This window comes from Budorcas taxicolor, chromosome 13 (assembly GCF_023091745.1).
Source record: "Budorcas taxicolor isolate Tak-1 chromosome 13, Takin1.1, whole genome shotgun sequence".
NCBI lineage: Eukaryota > Metazoa > Chordata > Mammalia > Artiodactyla > Bovidae > Budorcas > Budorcas taxicolor.
Genome location: NC_068922.1, coordinates 61,370,139 through 61,388,352, shown reverse-complemented (window position 1 = coordinate 61,388,352; position 18,214 = coordinate 61,370,139). Strand labels below are relative to the sequence as shown.

General features: G+C 48.7%; 1 protein-coding gene across 1 annotated transcript in view; it reads right to left on the bottom strand.

Annotated features, from left to right (window-relative positions):
* HCK (HCK proto-oncogene, Src family tyrosine kinase) overlaps positions 1 to 18,214 on the bottom strand; it is a 45,141-nt gene that overhangs the window by 5,488 nt on the left and 21,439 nt on the right. The window contains exons 3-11 of the mRNA XM_052650679.1: positions 17,837 to 17,879; positions 17,330 to 17,429; positions 16,474 to 16,572; positions 12,437 to 12,540; positions 8,791 to 8,940; positions 8,295 to 8,447; positions 6,591 to 6,770; positions 5,678 to 5,754; positions 250 to 403 (exon numbers count right to left, since the gene is read on the bottom strand). Coding sequence (XP_052506639.1) covers positions 250 to 403; positions 5,678 to 5,754; positions 6,591 to 6,770; positions 8,295 to 8,447; positions 8,791 to 8,940; positions 12,437 to 12,540; positions 16,474 to 16,572; positions 17,330 to 17,429; positions 17,837 to 17,879 — 1,060 coding nt within the window. The remainder of the gene's footprint in view (positions 1 to 249; positions 404 to 5,677; positions 5,755 to 6,590; positions 6,771 to 8,294; positions 8,448 to 8,790; positions 8,941 to 12,436; positions 12,541 to 16,473; positions 16,573 to 17,329; positions 17,430 to 17,836; positions 17,880 to 18,214) is intronic.

Sequence of the window (18,214 nt, the reverse complement as noted above, 5' to 3'; positions counted from 1 at the left end):
ACCTAAAGTCACTCTTGCCCTTACTCTGAATTTTAACATGACTTGACTGACCCAATCTACAAGTGATCCCACTTACTGGGGGAGACTGGAGGCCAGAACTCAAGATGGAGCCCCTCCAGCTTAATAACACACAGCTGATACTGGGACAAACCTTTGCATTTTGATTAGTACCACTTTCACAGGTCCTAACGCTCAGTACACACGACCCACTCCAGTGGGCCCCACGGGGCCCTCGACACCATCCCCTACCTTCCCGCGCTGTGTACTCGTTGTCTTCGATGACCCGTGCCAAACCAAAGTCGGCGATCTTGCACACCAGGGATGCAGACACCAAGATGTTGGCGGCTCGAAGGTCTCGGTGGATGTAGTTCCTCCGCTCGATGAAGGCCATGCCTTCTGCAATCTCCACCCAAAACAGAGACACCTTTACCCTCAGATTTGGCCCAGCCCAAGGTGGGTCTCACCCAAAAGCAGAAGACGACTGTCCAAGTGTGAGAAAACTGGAAAATATATGTGCTGGCCTGGGGCCTGGTCTCAGATTGGCATTTCTCTGTCTACCTAATCAGGTTGGGGGGATTCTCATAGCCTGGGCCAGTCTGGAGCTTCTCTATGGTTCCAAGACTTCCAGAAAATACTTTAAGGAAAAAGCATTATTTCTCCAAGGAGAAATACACACACACACACCCCAGGATACTTTGAAGGGTTTTCATCTCCTATCCCCTTACTGGGAACAACCTAGGCTCACATCACATTTTGTTGTATCTATTATGCCTGCTTCACTGCCAAGCCGGGGTAGGGAAAATTCCTTTACTCATTCAATAAACATCTACTGAATGTCTTGTGGGCACCAGACATGTTACTTGGACAGGTCGGGAGCCAGGCAAAGCCCCCACAGGTGGTGATAAGCACCATAAAGAAAGGGGAAAGCAGGTGCTAGGACATGAAGTGTAGAGGGCTGTTTTGGATTGGATGGTCAGGAGGTGAAACTTCAGCAAATGCTCTGTCAAAGAAGAGCATTCCTGGCAGAGAAGATCATGTGCAAAGGCCCGGAGGTAGGAAGCAGCTTGGCTATTCATGGAACAGGAGGCTGAGCAGAAGTTGCCCAAGGGAAAGTGGGGAGGAGAGAGGAGGTTGTGGGAAAGCCTGCTGATGGGGAAGAACCTTGTAGGTTAGGAGAGGGGGTTGGGTTGTATTCTGAGCATGAAGGGAAGTGGGAAGTCTTAGAGTAGGAGGGTGACATGGTCTGATGTATATTTTAATGTCATCAGGGCTTCTGAGTGCATAGTGGACTGTGTGAAGAGTTCTTATTCACAACGGTACCTGGGAAGCCCGACAGAAAGATGGGGGATTTTTTTGTGAAGACGTTTTCCTCTTACAATAGTTTGTTTATTACCTCTCATAAAGAGGTTTATGATTAACCCTCAGAAACTCAGAAAATAGCATTTATAGTTCATAAACTGGTCTTTGACGTCCTTGAGCCAGGTGTTAGCACCGTCTCTGTTGTACAGAGACCTTTGTCAGATCACACCCCCAGGATTTGAATATCCACCCCCAGGGCCTCCATGCTGCCTTTAAGCACCCAGAACTCCAACACTGCAGGTGGCTGCAATCTGGTGAGATTTTTTGGGGAGGTAGGGTTTCTGGCCAGACTAAACCAAGGTCTGTTCAAGGTCTGAGGCAAGTGGATGGTACGCTTGCGGAAAGTGGCCAGCAGGGGGCACCCATGGCCGTTGGAACCGAGATCTGAGTCTCCAGCCTTTTCTAACGAAACCAGACTTTCTGATTTTGCTTGTCATCGCCTGCCAGGAGTGGGTGAGGCAGTCTTGGCCTCATGGGTGTGGAAAATTTATAAGGAGTTCAGACGAACAGTTAACAACAGCCATAACATTAACTGTGGACGTTGTAGCTTATTCTTTAATCATAATATGATATTTAATACTTAAATAGCATTTTCTCTCTGCTTTGGGGTAGGTACTATTGCCTCAGCACTATTATTTCACAGGTGATAAAACTGAATCCCAGAGAAGTAACCACCTGGTCCAGGTGGAGACCAGCACTGGAAATCTGACAGCCCTGCTTAGGGTCTGTGTCCATTACCCTACCTGAATTTTCAGCACAGAGCAGACAGGCACTAACGCTGGTATTTTTCAGTACTCAGGCGCAGACACTCATGTTATGGATCTGCACAGGAGCACATGAGCTCAAGGGGGCAAGTGGGACTAACCCCACTTAGAAGACAGCAGATGAGAATGCCTAGGTTATTCCCGGGTTGGACCAGCTCAACTTGAGCCCTACATCTCTGTGATCTCCAAGCAAACTACTTTACCCACTGTACCTCACTTTTCTTCTCTGTAGAATGGGACAAGAGAATCTTCTTCCGAGGGTTTATGTGAGGATTAATACTTTAAATCTACACCAAGTGTTTAGAACAGAGTCTGGCATATAAGTATTGACTTCAACAGTCCCTGTTGACAAAAGCAGCCCTCAGAAAGGTTAAGCTATTTGCTCAAGACTACACAGGCAGCCCCAGTGGCTCAGAGGTTAAAGCCTCTGCCCGCAATGCGGGAGACCTGGGTTCAATCCCTGGGTCAAGAAGATCCCCTGGAGAAGGAAATGGCAACCCACTCCAGTATTCTTGCCTGGAGAATCCCATGGACGGAGGAGCCTGGTGGGCTATAGTCCCCTGGGTTGCAAAGAGTCAGACACGACTGAGCGACTTCACTCTCACTCACACAAGCAGCCCTGGGCTCAACAGCAAAACTCATATGATTCCTAAGTCCATGTGTATACAGTGTTGCTTCTCAAGAGTTTGTCAACTGAACGAATAGTGGGTAGGTTGGCTGGGTTCAGGATTGGTCTATAAATTGGGAGTTGATGAGGTGGTGAGATTTCATGAGCACCAGATGGTCTGCCGTGATGTCAGTCATTGGCACATGGGTTTGCTTCTGAGAGAGTACCAGGGAATCACAGAATCAGCTGGAAGGGCCTGTAAGGATATTCCAGCTCAGGGCTCTTCACATTGAATCTAACTGAGGGACAAAAGAAAGGTCACCCCTTCAATCAGAGCAGCTCTGTTTTAATCTATTTTAAAATCATCAGCTGCTCCGTAAGATTCATTTGACCAATGTAGTTGTAGCTAAAAAAAAAAGGCTTTCAAACTTGAAAAGCACAAAGATTCCTTCATTTGACAAATGGAGGGACCGAGAGACCCAGAGTTACACAGATCTGACGTTACACAGCCAGGTGGTGACGGGTCAGTCTCTGCTGCACCCACCTACCTCTCTAGGACTGGAGGTGAAGACCAGGCCCCAGGGTGGCTCCTTTCTGTCCCTGGTCTCTGAGTCCACCTCTGCTCCTGGATGCACAAGGGCCTGGCACCTCTTTCCCTCCTGTGGTTTCTGTCTTTACCGTTTGTACCACGGGGAGAATTGTTCTTGCCCTGGTCTATGACCCTCCTCCCAGCAAGGTTTCTGCCAGTGTGACGGTTACAATTTAGCAACAGGCCAGACTCCTGTTTCCCCAGGAAGTAGGGCTCATTGAAGAGAAATGCCTCTTCTGGATTTCCATATGCCTCTGGTATTGGAAGACTCTGAAAGGCAAAGCCTTTTATTATACTCTTCCTTTATTATACCCTTCCCAGGATTTGCATAGTCAAATGAACTCTGCCTTAGGCACCTCCTGAAGGCCCTGCCCTGGGCCCAGATGCCCCTCTCCCTTAACACCTTCCAGGCTGCAAGCCACATCCCCTTCATTTTTGCCAGGCTCAGGCTCCAACAGATCAGGTTGAGCTCTGGTTTTGCCCTTTGGACTTTGGCATAGACTGTTTCTTCTGCCTAGAATACCCTTCCCTCTCATCTTCACCTGCCCAGCTTCTATTCAGGCCTCAGCCTAGTGACCGCTTCCTCTGGGAAGCCTCCTCTGACTGCTCTTGGACTGGGAGAAGTGCTCCAGCTGTGGGTTCCCACCAGTACCCGTTTCCTCCCCTGTTTTCCCACAGACAGGAGAGAATGAATGAGCGAGGACAGAAGTGAAAAGCACTCAGGCTGGGGGTGAGAAGAGCTCCATAAAGTGAAGGGAAGATGAGAAAGAAAATGGAGTTTTAAGAAGCGTTTCTGTGATTTCTGGAGATTATTAATTTTGCTGGATACTGCATTCTTTTGACACTGAGCCAGGACTACTTGGGTCGTGGCTCTCTAAGATATTTAGTTGTTTAATAAGTGTAAGCCCTAGCGGGATAGCAGTACTTTCCATTTTGTTCACTGCCGTATCCCCCCAAAGTAACACAGTCACGTAGGCAAGCTACTTCACCTCCCTGGGCCTCAGTTGCCTCATCTCCTCTTTACTTCCTCTCTAAACCTTAACTTCCTGTTCTGTAAAACGGGATGACAATTACCCATCTGTGGCCAGACTGTCACATCATGGTTCCCTGTGAACCACACCTCCTGGGACTCACGCCTTTTTGCGGTCCCTCCTACACTGACTCTGGGCTAGGTCATGTGACTTGCTTTGACCAACAGGACATTAGCCTGCATGATGCGAAAAGGAGCTTGCTCAAGATCGCTTAGTCCCTTGCAAGACTCCCTCTGCCTTTCTGCCATGATGTGAAGGAGCTCAGGTTAGGCTACTGAAGGAGTGATGTGGAGTCACTGGAGACAGACCCAGAGGATGAGCCACCATCCCAGATACTCTAGCCCCCGGGAAGCTCTCAGCAGAACGCATCCTCAAGAGGGGGCTGGGTTTCACCGTGTGGAGCAGAAAAATCACCCAACCAACTCCAGTCCACCCCATAGAATCATGGGAAATGATACATTGTTGTTTCAAGCTACTAAACTTTAGAGCAGTTGGTTACAAAGGAATAGATAACAAAAATCTCACCCTAGGAGGCTGATGTGAATGAAGACTATATGAGTAGGGACTTGTGTGCATGCCTAGTCGTTCAGTGCTGTTTTGCAGCCCCAGGGACTGCAGCCCTCTGGCTCTTCGGACCATGGGGATTCTCCAGGCAAGAATACTGGAGTGGGTTGCCATGCCCTCCTCAAGGAGATATTCCCAACTCAGGGATTGAACGCAGGTCTACCCACTTTGCTGGTGGATTCTTTACCTTCTGAGCCACCAAGGAAGCCCAAGAATACTGGAGTAGGTAGCTTATCCCTTCTCCAGGGGATCTTCCCAACCCAGGAATTGAACTGGGGTCTCCTGCATTGCTGCTGCTGCTGCGAAGTCACTTCAGTTGTGTCCGGCTCTGTGTGACCCCATAGATGGCAGCCCACCAGGCTCCCCCGTCCCTGAGATTCTCCAGGCAAGAACACTGGAGTGGGTTGCCATTTCCTTCTCCAATGCATGAAAGTGAAAAGTGAAAGGGAAGTCGCTCAGTCATGTCCGACTCTTCACGACCCCATGGACCGCAGCCTACCAGGCTCCTCTGTCCATGGGATTTTCCAGGCAAGAGTACTGGAGTAGGGTGCCATCACCTTCTCTGCAGGTGGATTCTTTACCAGCTGAGCTATCAGGAAAGCCCCAAGTTAGATCATAGAAGGCACAGTTAAAAAGAATACTTTTATCCTGAGCACTCAATACATGTTAGCTATTACTGTTATTATGATAGCGTGCAATCAATAAACACGTGTTGAATAAATAATTGACTTCCCCTTCCCCGACTTCCCCATTAGACTCTCACCTGGGCTGAGAAGTCGATGAGTTTGGGCAGTGGCTGCCTGCTACCTTCTTCACTTTTCAGGAAGTCCAGCAGGCTGCCTGTGTGGGGGTAGGGGGAACAGCATTTACTACTCTCATGACTTTAACAAGTGGTTAACATGGTTCATCATAATGAATTTAAATAAAAGTATTTATTTACTGTTCCTAGCATATGAGAAATAGAATCTGAGCATTTGAGAATGACTTTGTGCTTGCCAGGCTGGTTGTTTGATTGAGACAGCTTTCTGAGCCTGGGGGACTGGGACGATGGTTTTATAAGGCTGGCATAATTGTGTGTTTAGAAAATGATGAAAGCTTTGAGACGTCAAATCCTTCTAAATGGATGTCACATGGGACATTTCTATATGTTGAGAAATGGGCAGGAATTGAACATTATTGAGAAATGACAGTCTAAAAAAATATCCCTGAGACATCTTGGACTGTGTGCAGGCAGGATGGGAACATTCTGGAAAGGATGCTTAGCCAATGCATAAGGAATGCTTTGCTGAGTCTCCTGGAGCATTGGTCCACCCAGGGAAGATGGCTGGTGGTCAGGGAGTCGGGGGTGGTTGAGGGAGTCTCCCCAGCCTCAAGGGCTCATGGTGAACCCATAGAAGGCTCTTCTCCTATCCCCGAGAGGGGTTCTGGCCCCACCCCCTCTCCCAGAGGTCCATGTGCTCCCCTTTCCCTGGCATCCCCCTAACATGATTTCACTCCCCTTAATCAAGAGAGTGGGGCAGTCAGATACGAAGGTACTCAGTGAGTTTATGTCAAAAGAGTTCCTGGCCAGACTGGGGGCATCTTGAAGGCCAAAGAACCACGTCAGAGTCACCTCTGACTCTGCAGGTGACCAGGAGGAGGCATAGTTGGTACCCCCAGCTCCCAGCACACAGCACCTTTGGCCATGAACTCCGTGATGATGTAGATGGGTTCCGTTGTGACCACAGCGTGCAGCTTCACCAGCTTGTCATGCTGCAGAGTCTTCATCAGGTTGGCCTCTGCCAGGAAGGCCTCCACGGACATGCTCCCGGGCTTCATCGTCTTCACGGCCACCTTGGTGTGCTTGTTGTAGGTGGCTGCAGCAGGACAGGAAGCAGAAAAGGTGGTCAGGGCCCACTGCTCTTCCTCACAGGCCCCAAAGACCTGGCTGCAGACCTGCCTCCTCCAGCGAACCTTTCCTGCCCATCTCAGCCCTTAGAGAAGGAAGGGGAGACATGTGCTTTGCCCTCAGGTAGATGTGGGTTGGAAGGCTGGTCCACCACTTCCTAGCTGTGTGCCCTTGGGCAGGTCACTTAACCTCTCTGAACTATGGTTTCCTCATATGCAAAGGTTCATGCAGGGGTTAAGGGGTTAAAACATCACTCTGATTGTGCCACTCACTTACACACCTACCTTTGTTTTGTCACACATTCACATACACACCATCTTTGCTTTAAATGTTTATTTAATCTTAACACTGCTCTCAAAATAAATATGCCTCATCATGGTCCACAAGGCCCTGCATAAACTGGCCTTGCTCACTTAGCCTTGTCATCCACCAACACCTCTACCCCTTGCCTTTTGCGCACCAACCTGCCTGCATATCATTCAGTCCCTCGAGCAGCCGTCTCCCCCTCCCACCACAGGGACTTTGCTCATGCTGTTCTCTCACTTCACCCCACCCCTTCCCTGCTTCATCTTGTTGATCTTGTAAATCTCAGTGTTAATTGTGTTTCCATTTTGCCTTGGCTGCCAGGAAGCTCTAATGCAGAGTTGAGGTCTTCCCACAGTAAGAGCCTAAGGCCTTATATAGTGTGTGTGTGTGTGTGTGTGTGTGTGTGTGTGTGTGTGTTTTCTAACCCTATCAGTCTGATCTGTCTTGCCTTCCTCACCATGCTTTCTCTGCCTTTTCTTCTTCAGTGCCTGACATATAGCAGGCTCTCAATACATATCGTTGAAGTGAGTGGATTTTAAACTTGTTTTTTTCTGGCTGAATTGTTGGCATTTCTGTAAGCTGTCTTCACTCCCATTTGGAACGTGGTGGAGTATAAACACGGTGTTGGGGGGGCCCCAGGCACTGGGCCAGGCATCGCGTCTACCCCCGCAGCTCTGCAGGGCAGGCTTTGCTATTCTTAAGTCATTAGAGGCAGCCCAGCGGGGGTGGAATATGTCTTTTTGAAGCCCTACAATGCCCTAGCGTGATGCTGGGCACATGGCAGGGGCTTAGAACAGCGTGTTCATCAGCTGCCAACATTCAACTCACCTGGAAATCTCCAAGCTATACTTTCCCATTCTTAATTCTCATCATTCTAAGAGATGCTCTGGTTCTCTCAACCCCAGACTGTCCCAGCTCCATGTGAGGAAGCAGATTCCTCATCAAGGACTTCCGCTTCTTAGAAGAAAGTTTTTGACCCCAACAGGCCTGACCTCTAAGATTTGCGTGGCAGTGTTTGCATGACAGGACTATTCGCTTTGCTATCAGATGAATCACTCCTTTACGGTTATTATTCAAATCTCCCCTCTGCCCTGGGTGGCATTCCCACTTGGCCTCGGACTGTTCTTGGAAGCAAGGATCTCCCTCTCCCCTCTCTCCCCTCCTGGCTTTGGCCCTGGGTCCTTACCCATCCAGACTTCCCCAAACTGCCCAGCTCCAAGTTTCTTCTCCATCTTGAGGGACTCCCGGGGGATCTCCCAGGCGTCTTTCTCCCAAGGTTTCTGGGGCTTGGAGGACATGCAGGGCACTGTCAGCTTCTGGCAGAGTCCATCGCTCCCCTCTGGAACAGAGCCCCCTGGTCAGCCAAGGGCAGGCAGCCCCAAGCCAGCCTCAGGCTTCCCCTCCAGACTTCCCTTCCTGGTCCACTGCATCTGGCCCCTGTTCCAAAGGGCCACTCCATCGAAGACATTCCCAAGAGAACAGAGCATGGTGAGATGGCATCTCTGCCTTCCCGTTCAACAGACCAAAGACTTCAGGAGAATCCAAAGCAACTGTTTGTCTGGGGGGAGGGTCAGGAAAACCTTAGCAGGCCTCAGAGGCAGCAGTGCCCCTTGACTAGGATTCCCAGGAGAGAGGCCCACCCAGCTGGGCCCCCAGAAGGGAGGCAGCCCCGCAGGACTCACTCGAATAGTGGGCCACCAGTTCCTGCAGGCTGCCGAAGGTGCTCCGGGGCGAGATGTAGAAACCCCCATTGTCCAGCGTGCGGATCTTGTAATGTTTCACCGTGTCCCTGTGCTGGGGGTCGTAGTCTCGCACGGACAAAGAGTAGCTCCCTGTGCGGGCCAGAGAGAAACCACCCGGCGTGAACACCCTGACAGCCTCTAAGGCCACTGCTGGTACCGTCTTGACATCCGCGCAGTGGAGCAGAGGGTAGGAGTGGGCTGTGGAGTCTGGCTGCCGGGTGCTTGTCAGGCTGTTCCATGTCCCCCTGTGAGACCTTGGACATGTGACCAAGTCACCTCTCTTTGCCTCAGTCCCCTTATCTGTAGAATGGGACTGGTTATCATATCTCCTCCCCTCAGCACACTGCCTGGTGGCAAAAGAAGTAATGCTTGCACACAGGATGTAAAAGCTCAGTAATATTGGCTGTCATTGAGTTCATTATTATTTCTTTTTCTTCCTATTATCTATCTATTTTTCACAAAACCAAGATACCACACCCAGTTTGGTAAAAAGCAAGGCTGTTTAGTACTATTTACAATAGCTAGGACATGGAAGCAACCTAGATGTCCATCGGCAGATGAATGGATAAGGAAGTTGTGGTACATATACACAATAGAATACTACTCAGCTATAAAAAGGAACGCATTTGCTTCAGTTCTAATGAGGTGGATCTGGAGCCTATTATACAGACTGAAGTAAGTCAGAAAGAGAAAGACGAATACTATATATTAACACATATATATGGAATTTAGAGAAACGCTCCTGATGATGCTAGATGCGGGGCAGCAAAGGAGACACAGATGTAAAGAACAGACTTTAGGACTCAGTGGGAGAAGGTGAGGGTGGGATGACTTGAGAGAATAGCACTGAAACATGTACATTACCATATGTAAAAGAGAGGACCAGGGCAAGTTCAATGCATGAAGCAGGGCACTCAAATCCAGCACTTTGGGACAACCCAGAGGAATAGTGTGGGGAGAGAGGTGGGAGGGGGGTTCAGGACTGGGGGGACACATGTATACCTGTGACTGATTCATGTTGATGTATGGCAAAAAACCATCACAATATTGTAAAGTAATTATCCTCCAAAAATAAATTAGTTAATTAAAAAAAAAATAGATGATTTTATAGTGAAAGCAGTATGGGTATATCCATAGGTTATTCAAATACAAATAAACATTAATTCTGAAAATAAAAGTTAGGCTGTTTAGAAGCAAACAAGCAAAAAGATTAAACAAACAAACCAATCCAGTTCAACTATTACAATATAAACATTGAAATGTAAGTGTCCATATTAAATGTCGTGGCAGGCTGAGTCACAGCCCCCCACAATGCCACGTCCTAATTCCTGACACCTGTGTGTGCATCATCTCATGTGGTAAAGGGATTCTGCACATGTGATACAGTTAAGGAGCTGGCGATGGGGAACTATCCTGGATTCACATAGACCAGAAACACACATGTCTTTCAGTCCCTGGCCATGGTTCTGGTTTGTGAGCTGTGTGTCCTTGGGCAAGTTATTAGCTTCTCTCTCTCTCAGCTTTCTCCACCACAATAGCACCATGTCATAGGATATGGGGGAGGTTTAAATTGTTGCATGAATTACAGTTGACCATACATGCTGGGGCTTCCCTGGTGCCTCAGATGGTAAAGAATCTGCCTGCAATGGAGGAGACCCAAGTTTGATCCCTGGGTTGGGAAGATCCCCTGGAGAAGGGAATGGCTACCCACTCCCGTATTCCTGCCTGGAGAATTCCATGGACAGAGGAGCCTGGAGGGGTACAGTCCATGGGTCAGACAGAGTTGGACACAACTGATCGATTTTCATGCATGCTAGGCTGCTGTACTTAGTCGCTCAGTCATGTCTGACTCTGTGAACCCATGGGACTGTACCCGCCAGGCTCCTCTGTCTATGGGATTCTTCAGGCAAGAATACTGGAGTGGGTTCCATGCCCTCCTCCAGGGGACCTTCCCGACCCAGAGATCGAATCCAGGTCTCCGGCACTGCAGGCGGATTCTTTAATGTCTGTTATTTGGTTGCTCAGTCATGTCCAGCTCTTTGAAACCCCATGGACTGCAGCCTGCCAGGCTTCCCTGTCCTTCACTATCTCCTGGAGTTTGCTCAAATTCATGTCCATTGAGTTGATGATGCCAACCAACTATCTCATCCTCTGTCACCCCCTTCACCTCCTGCCCTCAATCTTTCCCAGCATGAGGATCTTTTCAAATGAGTCAGCTCTTGACAATGAATGAATAGGAATAATAAATAATAACAATGAATGGATAGGAATAATATTCATTATAAAGGACTATAGTTATATGCATTATAATAAGCTATATTGTTCATTACAGTGAATGATTAACCCCACAGGTAGAGGTTTTATATCACCACAATGTTGTACGTAAAGAGACTGAGGTCCAGGGAGATGAAGTACCTAACCTGAAGTCACACAGCCTGTAAGTAGCAGAGCTGGGCTTCAAACCCAGGTAGCTGGGACCACACTGTTAATCACTCTGCCCAGTCAAGGGGAGGCTGACTTGGCTGATGCTGAGCGGGGAAGGGCAGAACCCAGGAAGCAGCAGGATGGGACTCAGGGCACTTGTACTACAAGTTTATTAACTCAGTGAACCCACCTATGCCCACTCTGAGGGCTGTGGGAGTGGCCAGGCTCACCTTCCTGCCCTTGTGTGCAGGATGGCCCAGAGGGAGAAGAGAAGCCGAGGGCTGTGTACGGCTTTATCTTTGGGTACTATTTCTTTTCCTCTGGGGGCTGGTAGGGAGTTTATTGGATGGGAGGAAATAAAGCCCAACCATTCCCTGACACAGATTGTGAGTGCTGTTTCAGCCACATTCAGGCTTCCCCGGTTCAGAAATCAGGGGGCAAAGTAGAAGGCCCCTAAACTGATTGTCCAGGGTACTGCGAGGTCATACCTTTTACAATTTGCTGATGTCTCTGAACCAAGCAGTTTTGAATCTAAACACAGTAGTAAAGGCACACACTGTGTGTGAAATCTGAAATCATAGGACTCCTACTTACAATCATCCCTTTGGCAAAATTGGCCTTAGTTGATGCCAGTTTGAGTTATTTGTTGTTTTGGGGCACTACTCTTGCCTCCTATGCAATGACCAGGCACAAAGCCACCCTCACAGCACGGAAGTTTCAGGAAGCAGGTCACTGACATCAAAATATCCAAATACCTCAAAGGAGTTATTTGAAACAGGTCCCAGACAAGATTGCTTGAGGTCTCTTCCTACAGCCTGAGTCCATCTCATTTCCTTATGGAAGGAGAGAGGAGTCAGGCTTGTGGACAAGATATATTTTGATGGGTATATAAAAGAATCCAAGCTAATGAAGATCAAGTTCAGCAGGTTGTTGTTCTTCAGGGCAGTAACCACTGCATCTTACTTTCACGGACCTAAGTTGGCAGGTCTTGGGGCTGAGAAGACTTGAACAAAGAGCAGAAGGAAGCCTGGCAAGCCGGGGAGGGGGGCTGGGTGAGTTGTTCAGACAATGGCATACCCCAAGGGAAGGACGGTGTCTAGTCATGTCTGGGGCTACCCTGTGTGGTGGGGTGGAAACACAGGGCTAGGAGGACTGGCCTCACCTTTGGTGGTCTCGCTGTCCCGGATCATGAAAGAGCCCAGCACGTTGCCAGGGGCCAGGAGTTGGCGCTCTGCGTCTTTTCGGCTGATGCCCTTGAAGAACCACCTAGAGGGAAGGCAGGGGGCAGTGTGTAAGCCCGCGGTGGGCAGTCCTGTCTGACTATCAGCATTCTCGCCTGGCATCAGGACTCCAAGGGCCTGGATTTCTCTGGTGTCAGTTTTACTCAAAGATTCTTTGCGGGGAAAGCAGTCATTCCTTTGATATTGACATTTTACCACAAGTGAATCCAGTTTGCTGGGGCTGAAACTTGCAATTTGGGATTTCTTTAAGAAAAATAATACAGCATTCTAAATACTAATACAAAATGTTGCTGGTTATTCCAGTACCACCCAACATGAGGGATAAGGTGATGAGCAAAAAGACTGGGTGGCAAAATACAGCAGTCTTAACCAACTGTGGTCAAAAATCTTCCTTTTGCAGACTTCTCTAGTTTGATCAACCTCTCAGGATCTTAGAGGCCCATGTGAGTGAGGGCTGAGCTTTGTTACCATCACAGTTCATCTTCCTCTATAGATACAGAGTTGAATATAACATCAGCATGAATTTCTAAGCTCAAATGTGAGATTTCAAATAACTTTATACTTGGCACCACATCCCTGGACCTTTCTTCATCCTCCTTGACTATTTGGGATCTTTAGATCCCCCTCAAAAATCTAAGGATAACTTTAAGCAGCAAAAACCAAACTTATTCCCTGAGGAGTAGTTCATGCACTGTGATGGAAAAAGCCCCAGGCCAGAGGTCAACTGGCCTTGAGCCTGCCACAAATCTATGTGTGACTTAGAGCACATTGCTTTCCCTCTCTGGATTTCTGTTTCCTCTGCTATCAACTGGGGAAACAGGCAGTTACCATTTATCAAGCTCTTATTATCCACCCAACGACTCTATGGAATCATTGCCTTTATTATCCCCATTTTACAGATGAGGAAATCAAGAAACAGAAAGAGCAAGTAACTTGCCTGGCATCACACAGCTAGTAAGTGGTGTAGGCAGGGTTCAAAGTCAGGCAGTCTAACCCCAGAGCCAAAGGTCCTAATCACCCTGCAACACCCCTGCCTTCCTTGCTTTCATTTGGTAAAGTGAGTCAAGCCATGGTAAAATGTTCAAGCAATGTTAAGGATACACAGGAAGAGCTGTCCTCCTGGCAATCCCACCCCCAGGAAGTTATCCCATGGATTCTGCACAGGAAGAAATGGCATATACCCAAGGAGACTCAAGGCAGCATGAGACTGGGGACAGCTTAAGTGACCACTGACGAGGGATGGTGGGGCGCCTACGTGGCAGACACTGCAGCCGTGAAACGGAGGCACTGCGGCACTGCACGGAAGATCTGAACAGGAGAGGTGGGAGAGGATAGTGCAGAATAAAACGGAGAGAGACAATGTTCTTTGCAGCATTGTTCACAATAGCCAAGACACAGAAACAACCTCAATGTCCATCAAGAGATGAATGGATCAAGAAGTTGCAGGACTTACATACAATGAAATATTGTTGTTGCTGTTTAGTCATTAAGTTGTGTCTGACTCTTTTGCGACCCCATGGACTGTAGCCCACCAGGCTCCTCTGCCCATCGGATTTCTCAGGCACGAATACTGGAGTGGGAAGTTATTTCCTTCTCCAGGGGATTTTCCCAACCCAGGGATCAAACCTGTGTCTCCTGCATTACAGGTGGATCCTTTAACGCTGAGCCACCACAGACATGATAGTGGAATATTAGCCATGAGGCAGAATAAAACAATGCCATTTGCAGCAACATGGATGAACCCAGAGATTATCATACTAAGTGAAGAGAGTCAGGAAGGGGAAGACAAGTACCAAATGATATCGCTTACATGTGGAATCTACAAAAATGGTCAAGTGAGCTTACAAAACAAATAGTGTCACAGATGTAGAAAACAAACTTACGGTTACCAGTGGGGAAAGGGAAGAAGAGGGTTAAATTGGGAGACTGAGATTGACATATACATACTACAGATAACTAATAGGGGGCTATAGCACAGGAAACTATGTTTAATATTTATAATGGCCTCTATGGGAAAAGAATCTAAAAAAGTGGATATATCTATATGTATAACAGATTCACTTTGCTGTACAGTTGAAACTAACACAACATTCTAAATTAGCTATACTCCAATTTTTCAACAAATTGGAGGAAGATATATGTAGTTTCTTAATCAAGTATAAAGCATTTGGGAGGACTTACAAGAAACTGGTTGCTTCTGGAAGGGAAGTAGCTGGCTGGGGATAGGGTGGGGGGAAGACTTTTCACTCTTTAGTATATGTCCTTCTGCACCATTTGCATTTTGAAACATTTGAAAATGCTGCTTATTTCAAGGCAAATGAGGAAGTAAGATTCCATCCCACGCTGATTTCCAGGCCCCAGCTGCTCTCTTCAGAGGCAGTCTCTGCGAGCAGTCTCTTGATGTGGACACAAGAGCCTGGGAGTGCAAGACTCAGGGGTATTCAGGTCAGTGGTTCTCAAGGTGGGTCCCTGGATCAGCAGCATCCACCTCACCTGAGAACTTGTTAGAAATGCCAATTATGAATTGGACAGTTGAGGAGTGGGGCTCAGAAACCAGCATTTTAACTAACCCTCTAGGTGATGCTGATGCACTCAAGATTGAGAGCCAGCCATTAAGTTCTCACCCAAATGATAACCCACCACATCTGTCCTCTGCACCTGGCCTTTTCCACTCAGCAGTTATATTGCTTTAAGGAGTAATACCAGCCATGCCGGGTGAGGGTGAGTATGGTGCAGGGTGAGGTATGGTGCAGGAATTCTCTAAGTGTTCAGAGCCTGGAGCAGGGGAGCAGAGCGCAGATGGCCCAGGAGGAAGCCTGGAAGGACAGAGAAGCAGCCAGCGCCCCCCGCTTCCCACCGCTGCAGCATGTACGGCATGTGCTGGGGGCATTCCAGGACAGAAGGGTCAGGGCTGGGAGTGAGGGCTTCCTCATGGCCACAGAGGGGAGACTTCACAGCGCAAAGAGGTTTTCTGTGTACTAAGAAAGGGGTGACTTTAAGCTAGGAAAAGCCCGTTTTAACAAGTAAGCATCCCAAACCCTCAACACCATCTAGCCAGAGGGAGGAGGCAAAGGAGATAAAACTGTGGTGACTGTCAGGTTTCAGCTTTTTGACTGGCTGATTCTGAATTGAATCTATTGCCACCCTATAGTGTGGTCACCTTCTCACTTGTCAGTGTCACCCCCCATACTGTGAACATCTCCAGGGAGGAAGCCTGCCTGAGTCATCTAGTATTCCTGGAATAAGGACTGGGAGTTCAGTGGATGCTGAAGGGTCTGTGGAATGATTGAGTGGATGGATGGATGGATAAAGTACAACTGTCTGTTTTCTGAGTCAAGGTAGACAGAAAGAGCCCGCAGTAAAGAATGAGGGGTTACAGTGATCTCCTTGAGGGTGGGGGATGTCTCATTGGCTCTGTGGCCCCCAGTTGGCACAGGGCTCAGGGAGGCGCAGGCACAGGCAGGCTGAATGAGTCATGTGAGGAGTGACCAGCCAGGTGTGGGCTGGCTTGCCTCTCAGAGGACCCTCCTTGGCACAACTGTTATACTTCATCCAACAAATATGCATTGAGCACCTACTGCATGCCAGCCTGTGTGGAGAGTGCAGGATACAGCAGAGGACAGACCGTGTCCCTACCCTCATGTGCTCCCATTCTAGTGGGGGAAGGCAGACAGTGAACTGGGCACAACCAAAGCAACAAGATTGTTTTTGCTAGTGAGAAGTGTTCAGAAGAAGTAAAGCAGGGAGTCACACAGAGTCACAGTGGGGACCTGCTTGAGACTAAGTGGCCAGGGAAGGCCTCTCTGAGACCCAAAGGATGAAAAGGAACCAGCCAGGCAAACAGCTCTAGGAAGAGTGTGCCAGGCAGGGGAGACAGTGAGCACAAAGGCCCTGAGGCAAAAGCAAGGCTGGCTCAGCTCATGCTTGCTTCTGGAGGGCAGGGAGATGGAATACTCACTCCTCCGTCTCCAGAGAGTTGACGCGGGCAACATAGTTGCTTGGGATGTAGCCCTCTTTCCGGGTGGCCAGAGATCGCGCTCTCCACCACTCGCCAGACCTGGGGGACAGAAGAGGGCAAAGGCATCAACCCCGCAGCCGTGGCCTAGAATACCCCCAACAACAGGAAGCTGGTAGGGTGAAGGGCAGGGCCACTACCATCCCAGCCCCCAGCCTGCACTCCATGATGAAGGTTAATATCTTTACAACAACCCCGGGGCTAGAATCAAGCTCTGTCCCTACATTCACAGTCCACAGGCCTAGGTCTTTGGCCTCACTCTCATTCCCTGGACTTGTGGCCTTGACCTTACCAGCCATATATAAGGCAGGGCCCTGTGCCCATGGCAGACTCACAGTGGCTTGCTGGCCAGAGGGACTGGGCTCAGGAGTCTGACCAAGCATAAGCAGTCCCAGTACATATTAGATACTCCATCTAGTGATGGTGAGGATTATAGGAGATTGGAGGTAGCAAACTCAGAGATCCACAGATCTGAGTGCAAAGTCACCTCAACAGGGTCTGTTCCATAGGTAAGCCTACCACTTAATCATAGGAGTCCAAGGAAGGCTTTCCTAGGAAAGCACTGTCAGCTGTCTGTCCTTGCCTGGATGTGCACCATTAGCCAGCACACAAGCCCCTTTACTGTGGCTAAAACCCAGGTTAACAGCAAACCCTTCTTCCTCTATTATGATCACATTCTCATCAGTCATTTACACTCTAGTATAATCTAGCCTATCAGGTTCTTTATTGAAACACAAAAGAGAGCAAAATTGAGTATTAGAGATAGCTATGTCTTAGGGGAAGTGGGATGGGGACTCACTCCTCCAGGACCACCATCTGGTCCCCCTTTTGGAAACTGAGGTCTTCATGGTGAATGGCATCATAATCATATAGGGCAACCACAATGATATCCTCAGAACCTGTTGGGAAGGGAGATACATGGGATGGTGAGGCTTTATCGGAGCACACCCACAGCCCTGGGTGTTTCTCACCCCAAGACCTGGCACCCAGCCCTAGACCCCTTGATGTGTGTGTTCATGCTATACAAGTAAGCATCTTGCCAAAGGTCATTCTTGAGTTCAAAGCTAATGGAGTCATGTTCATGCTGTGTGAAATAGCGCTATAGAAACACAATGGCCTATACTAAGTACTTTGGGGGCAAATTAGGGGATTTTCAAGGGCGGTTTTGACTGTTTCGGATTTTTGCCTCAAGCTCTCACCAAGCACCTAACCTAATCCTCTACAATCACCAGACTCCACTGCACGTGCCTTCCAGATACTCACCCCAATCACCAGACTCCACTGCACGTGCCTGCCAGTTACTTACCCTCTGCGGACCCTGGTGGGTTGCCGTTGCTACTGTCAGGCCACTGTGGGGAAGAAACGGGAGAAAAGAATGAATCCAACAGTGTGTGTGGAGCCATGGAAGGTTTGTGTCAAAAAAGGATATCCCAACCCCATGTGTCATGGGGGGAGGCCCAGACGGGGCTGGGGAAGTGCCCAAGGCCACACAGCACCTTAGCGGCACAGCTAGTACAAGGATGCAGCCCTCTAGGGTTATGGGCTCTGCCTTAGACATACTGGGGGACACTGACTTGTCTCTTCCCCTCAACATACAGTGAGGGGAGTTGGTCCAGATCAGTGTTTTCCAAGCTATGTTTGAAGAGATCCTAGGTCTACCAGCAAGCCCATGAACAAAGGCTCC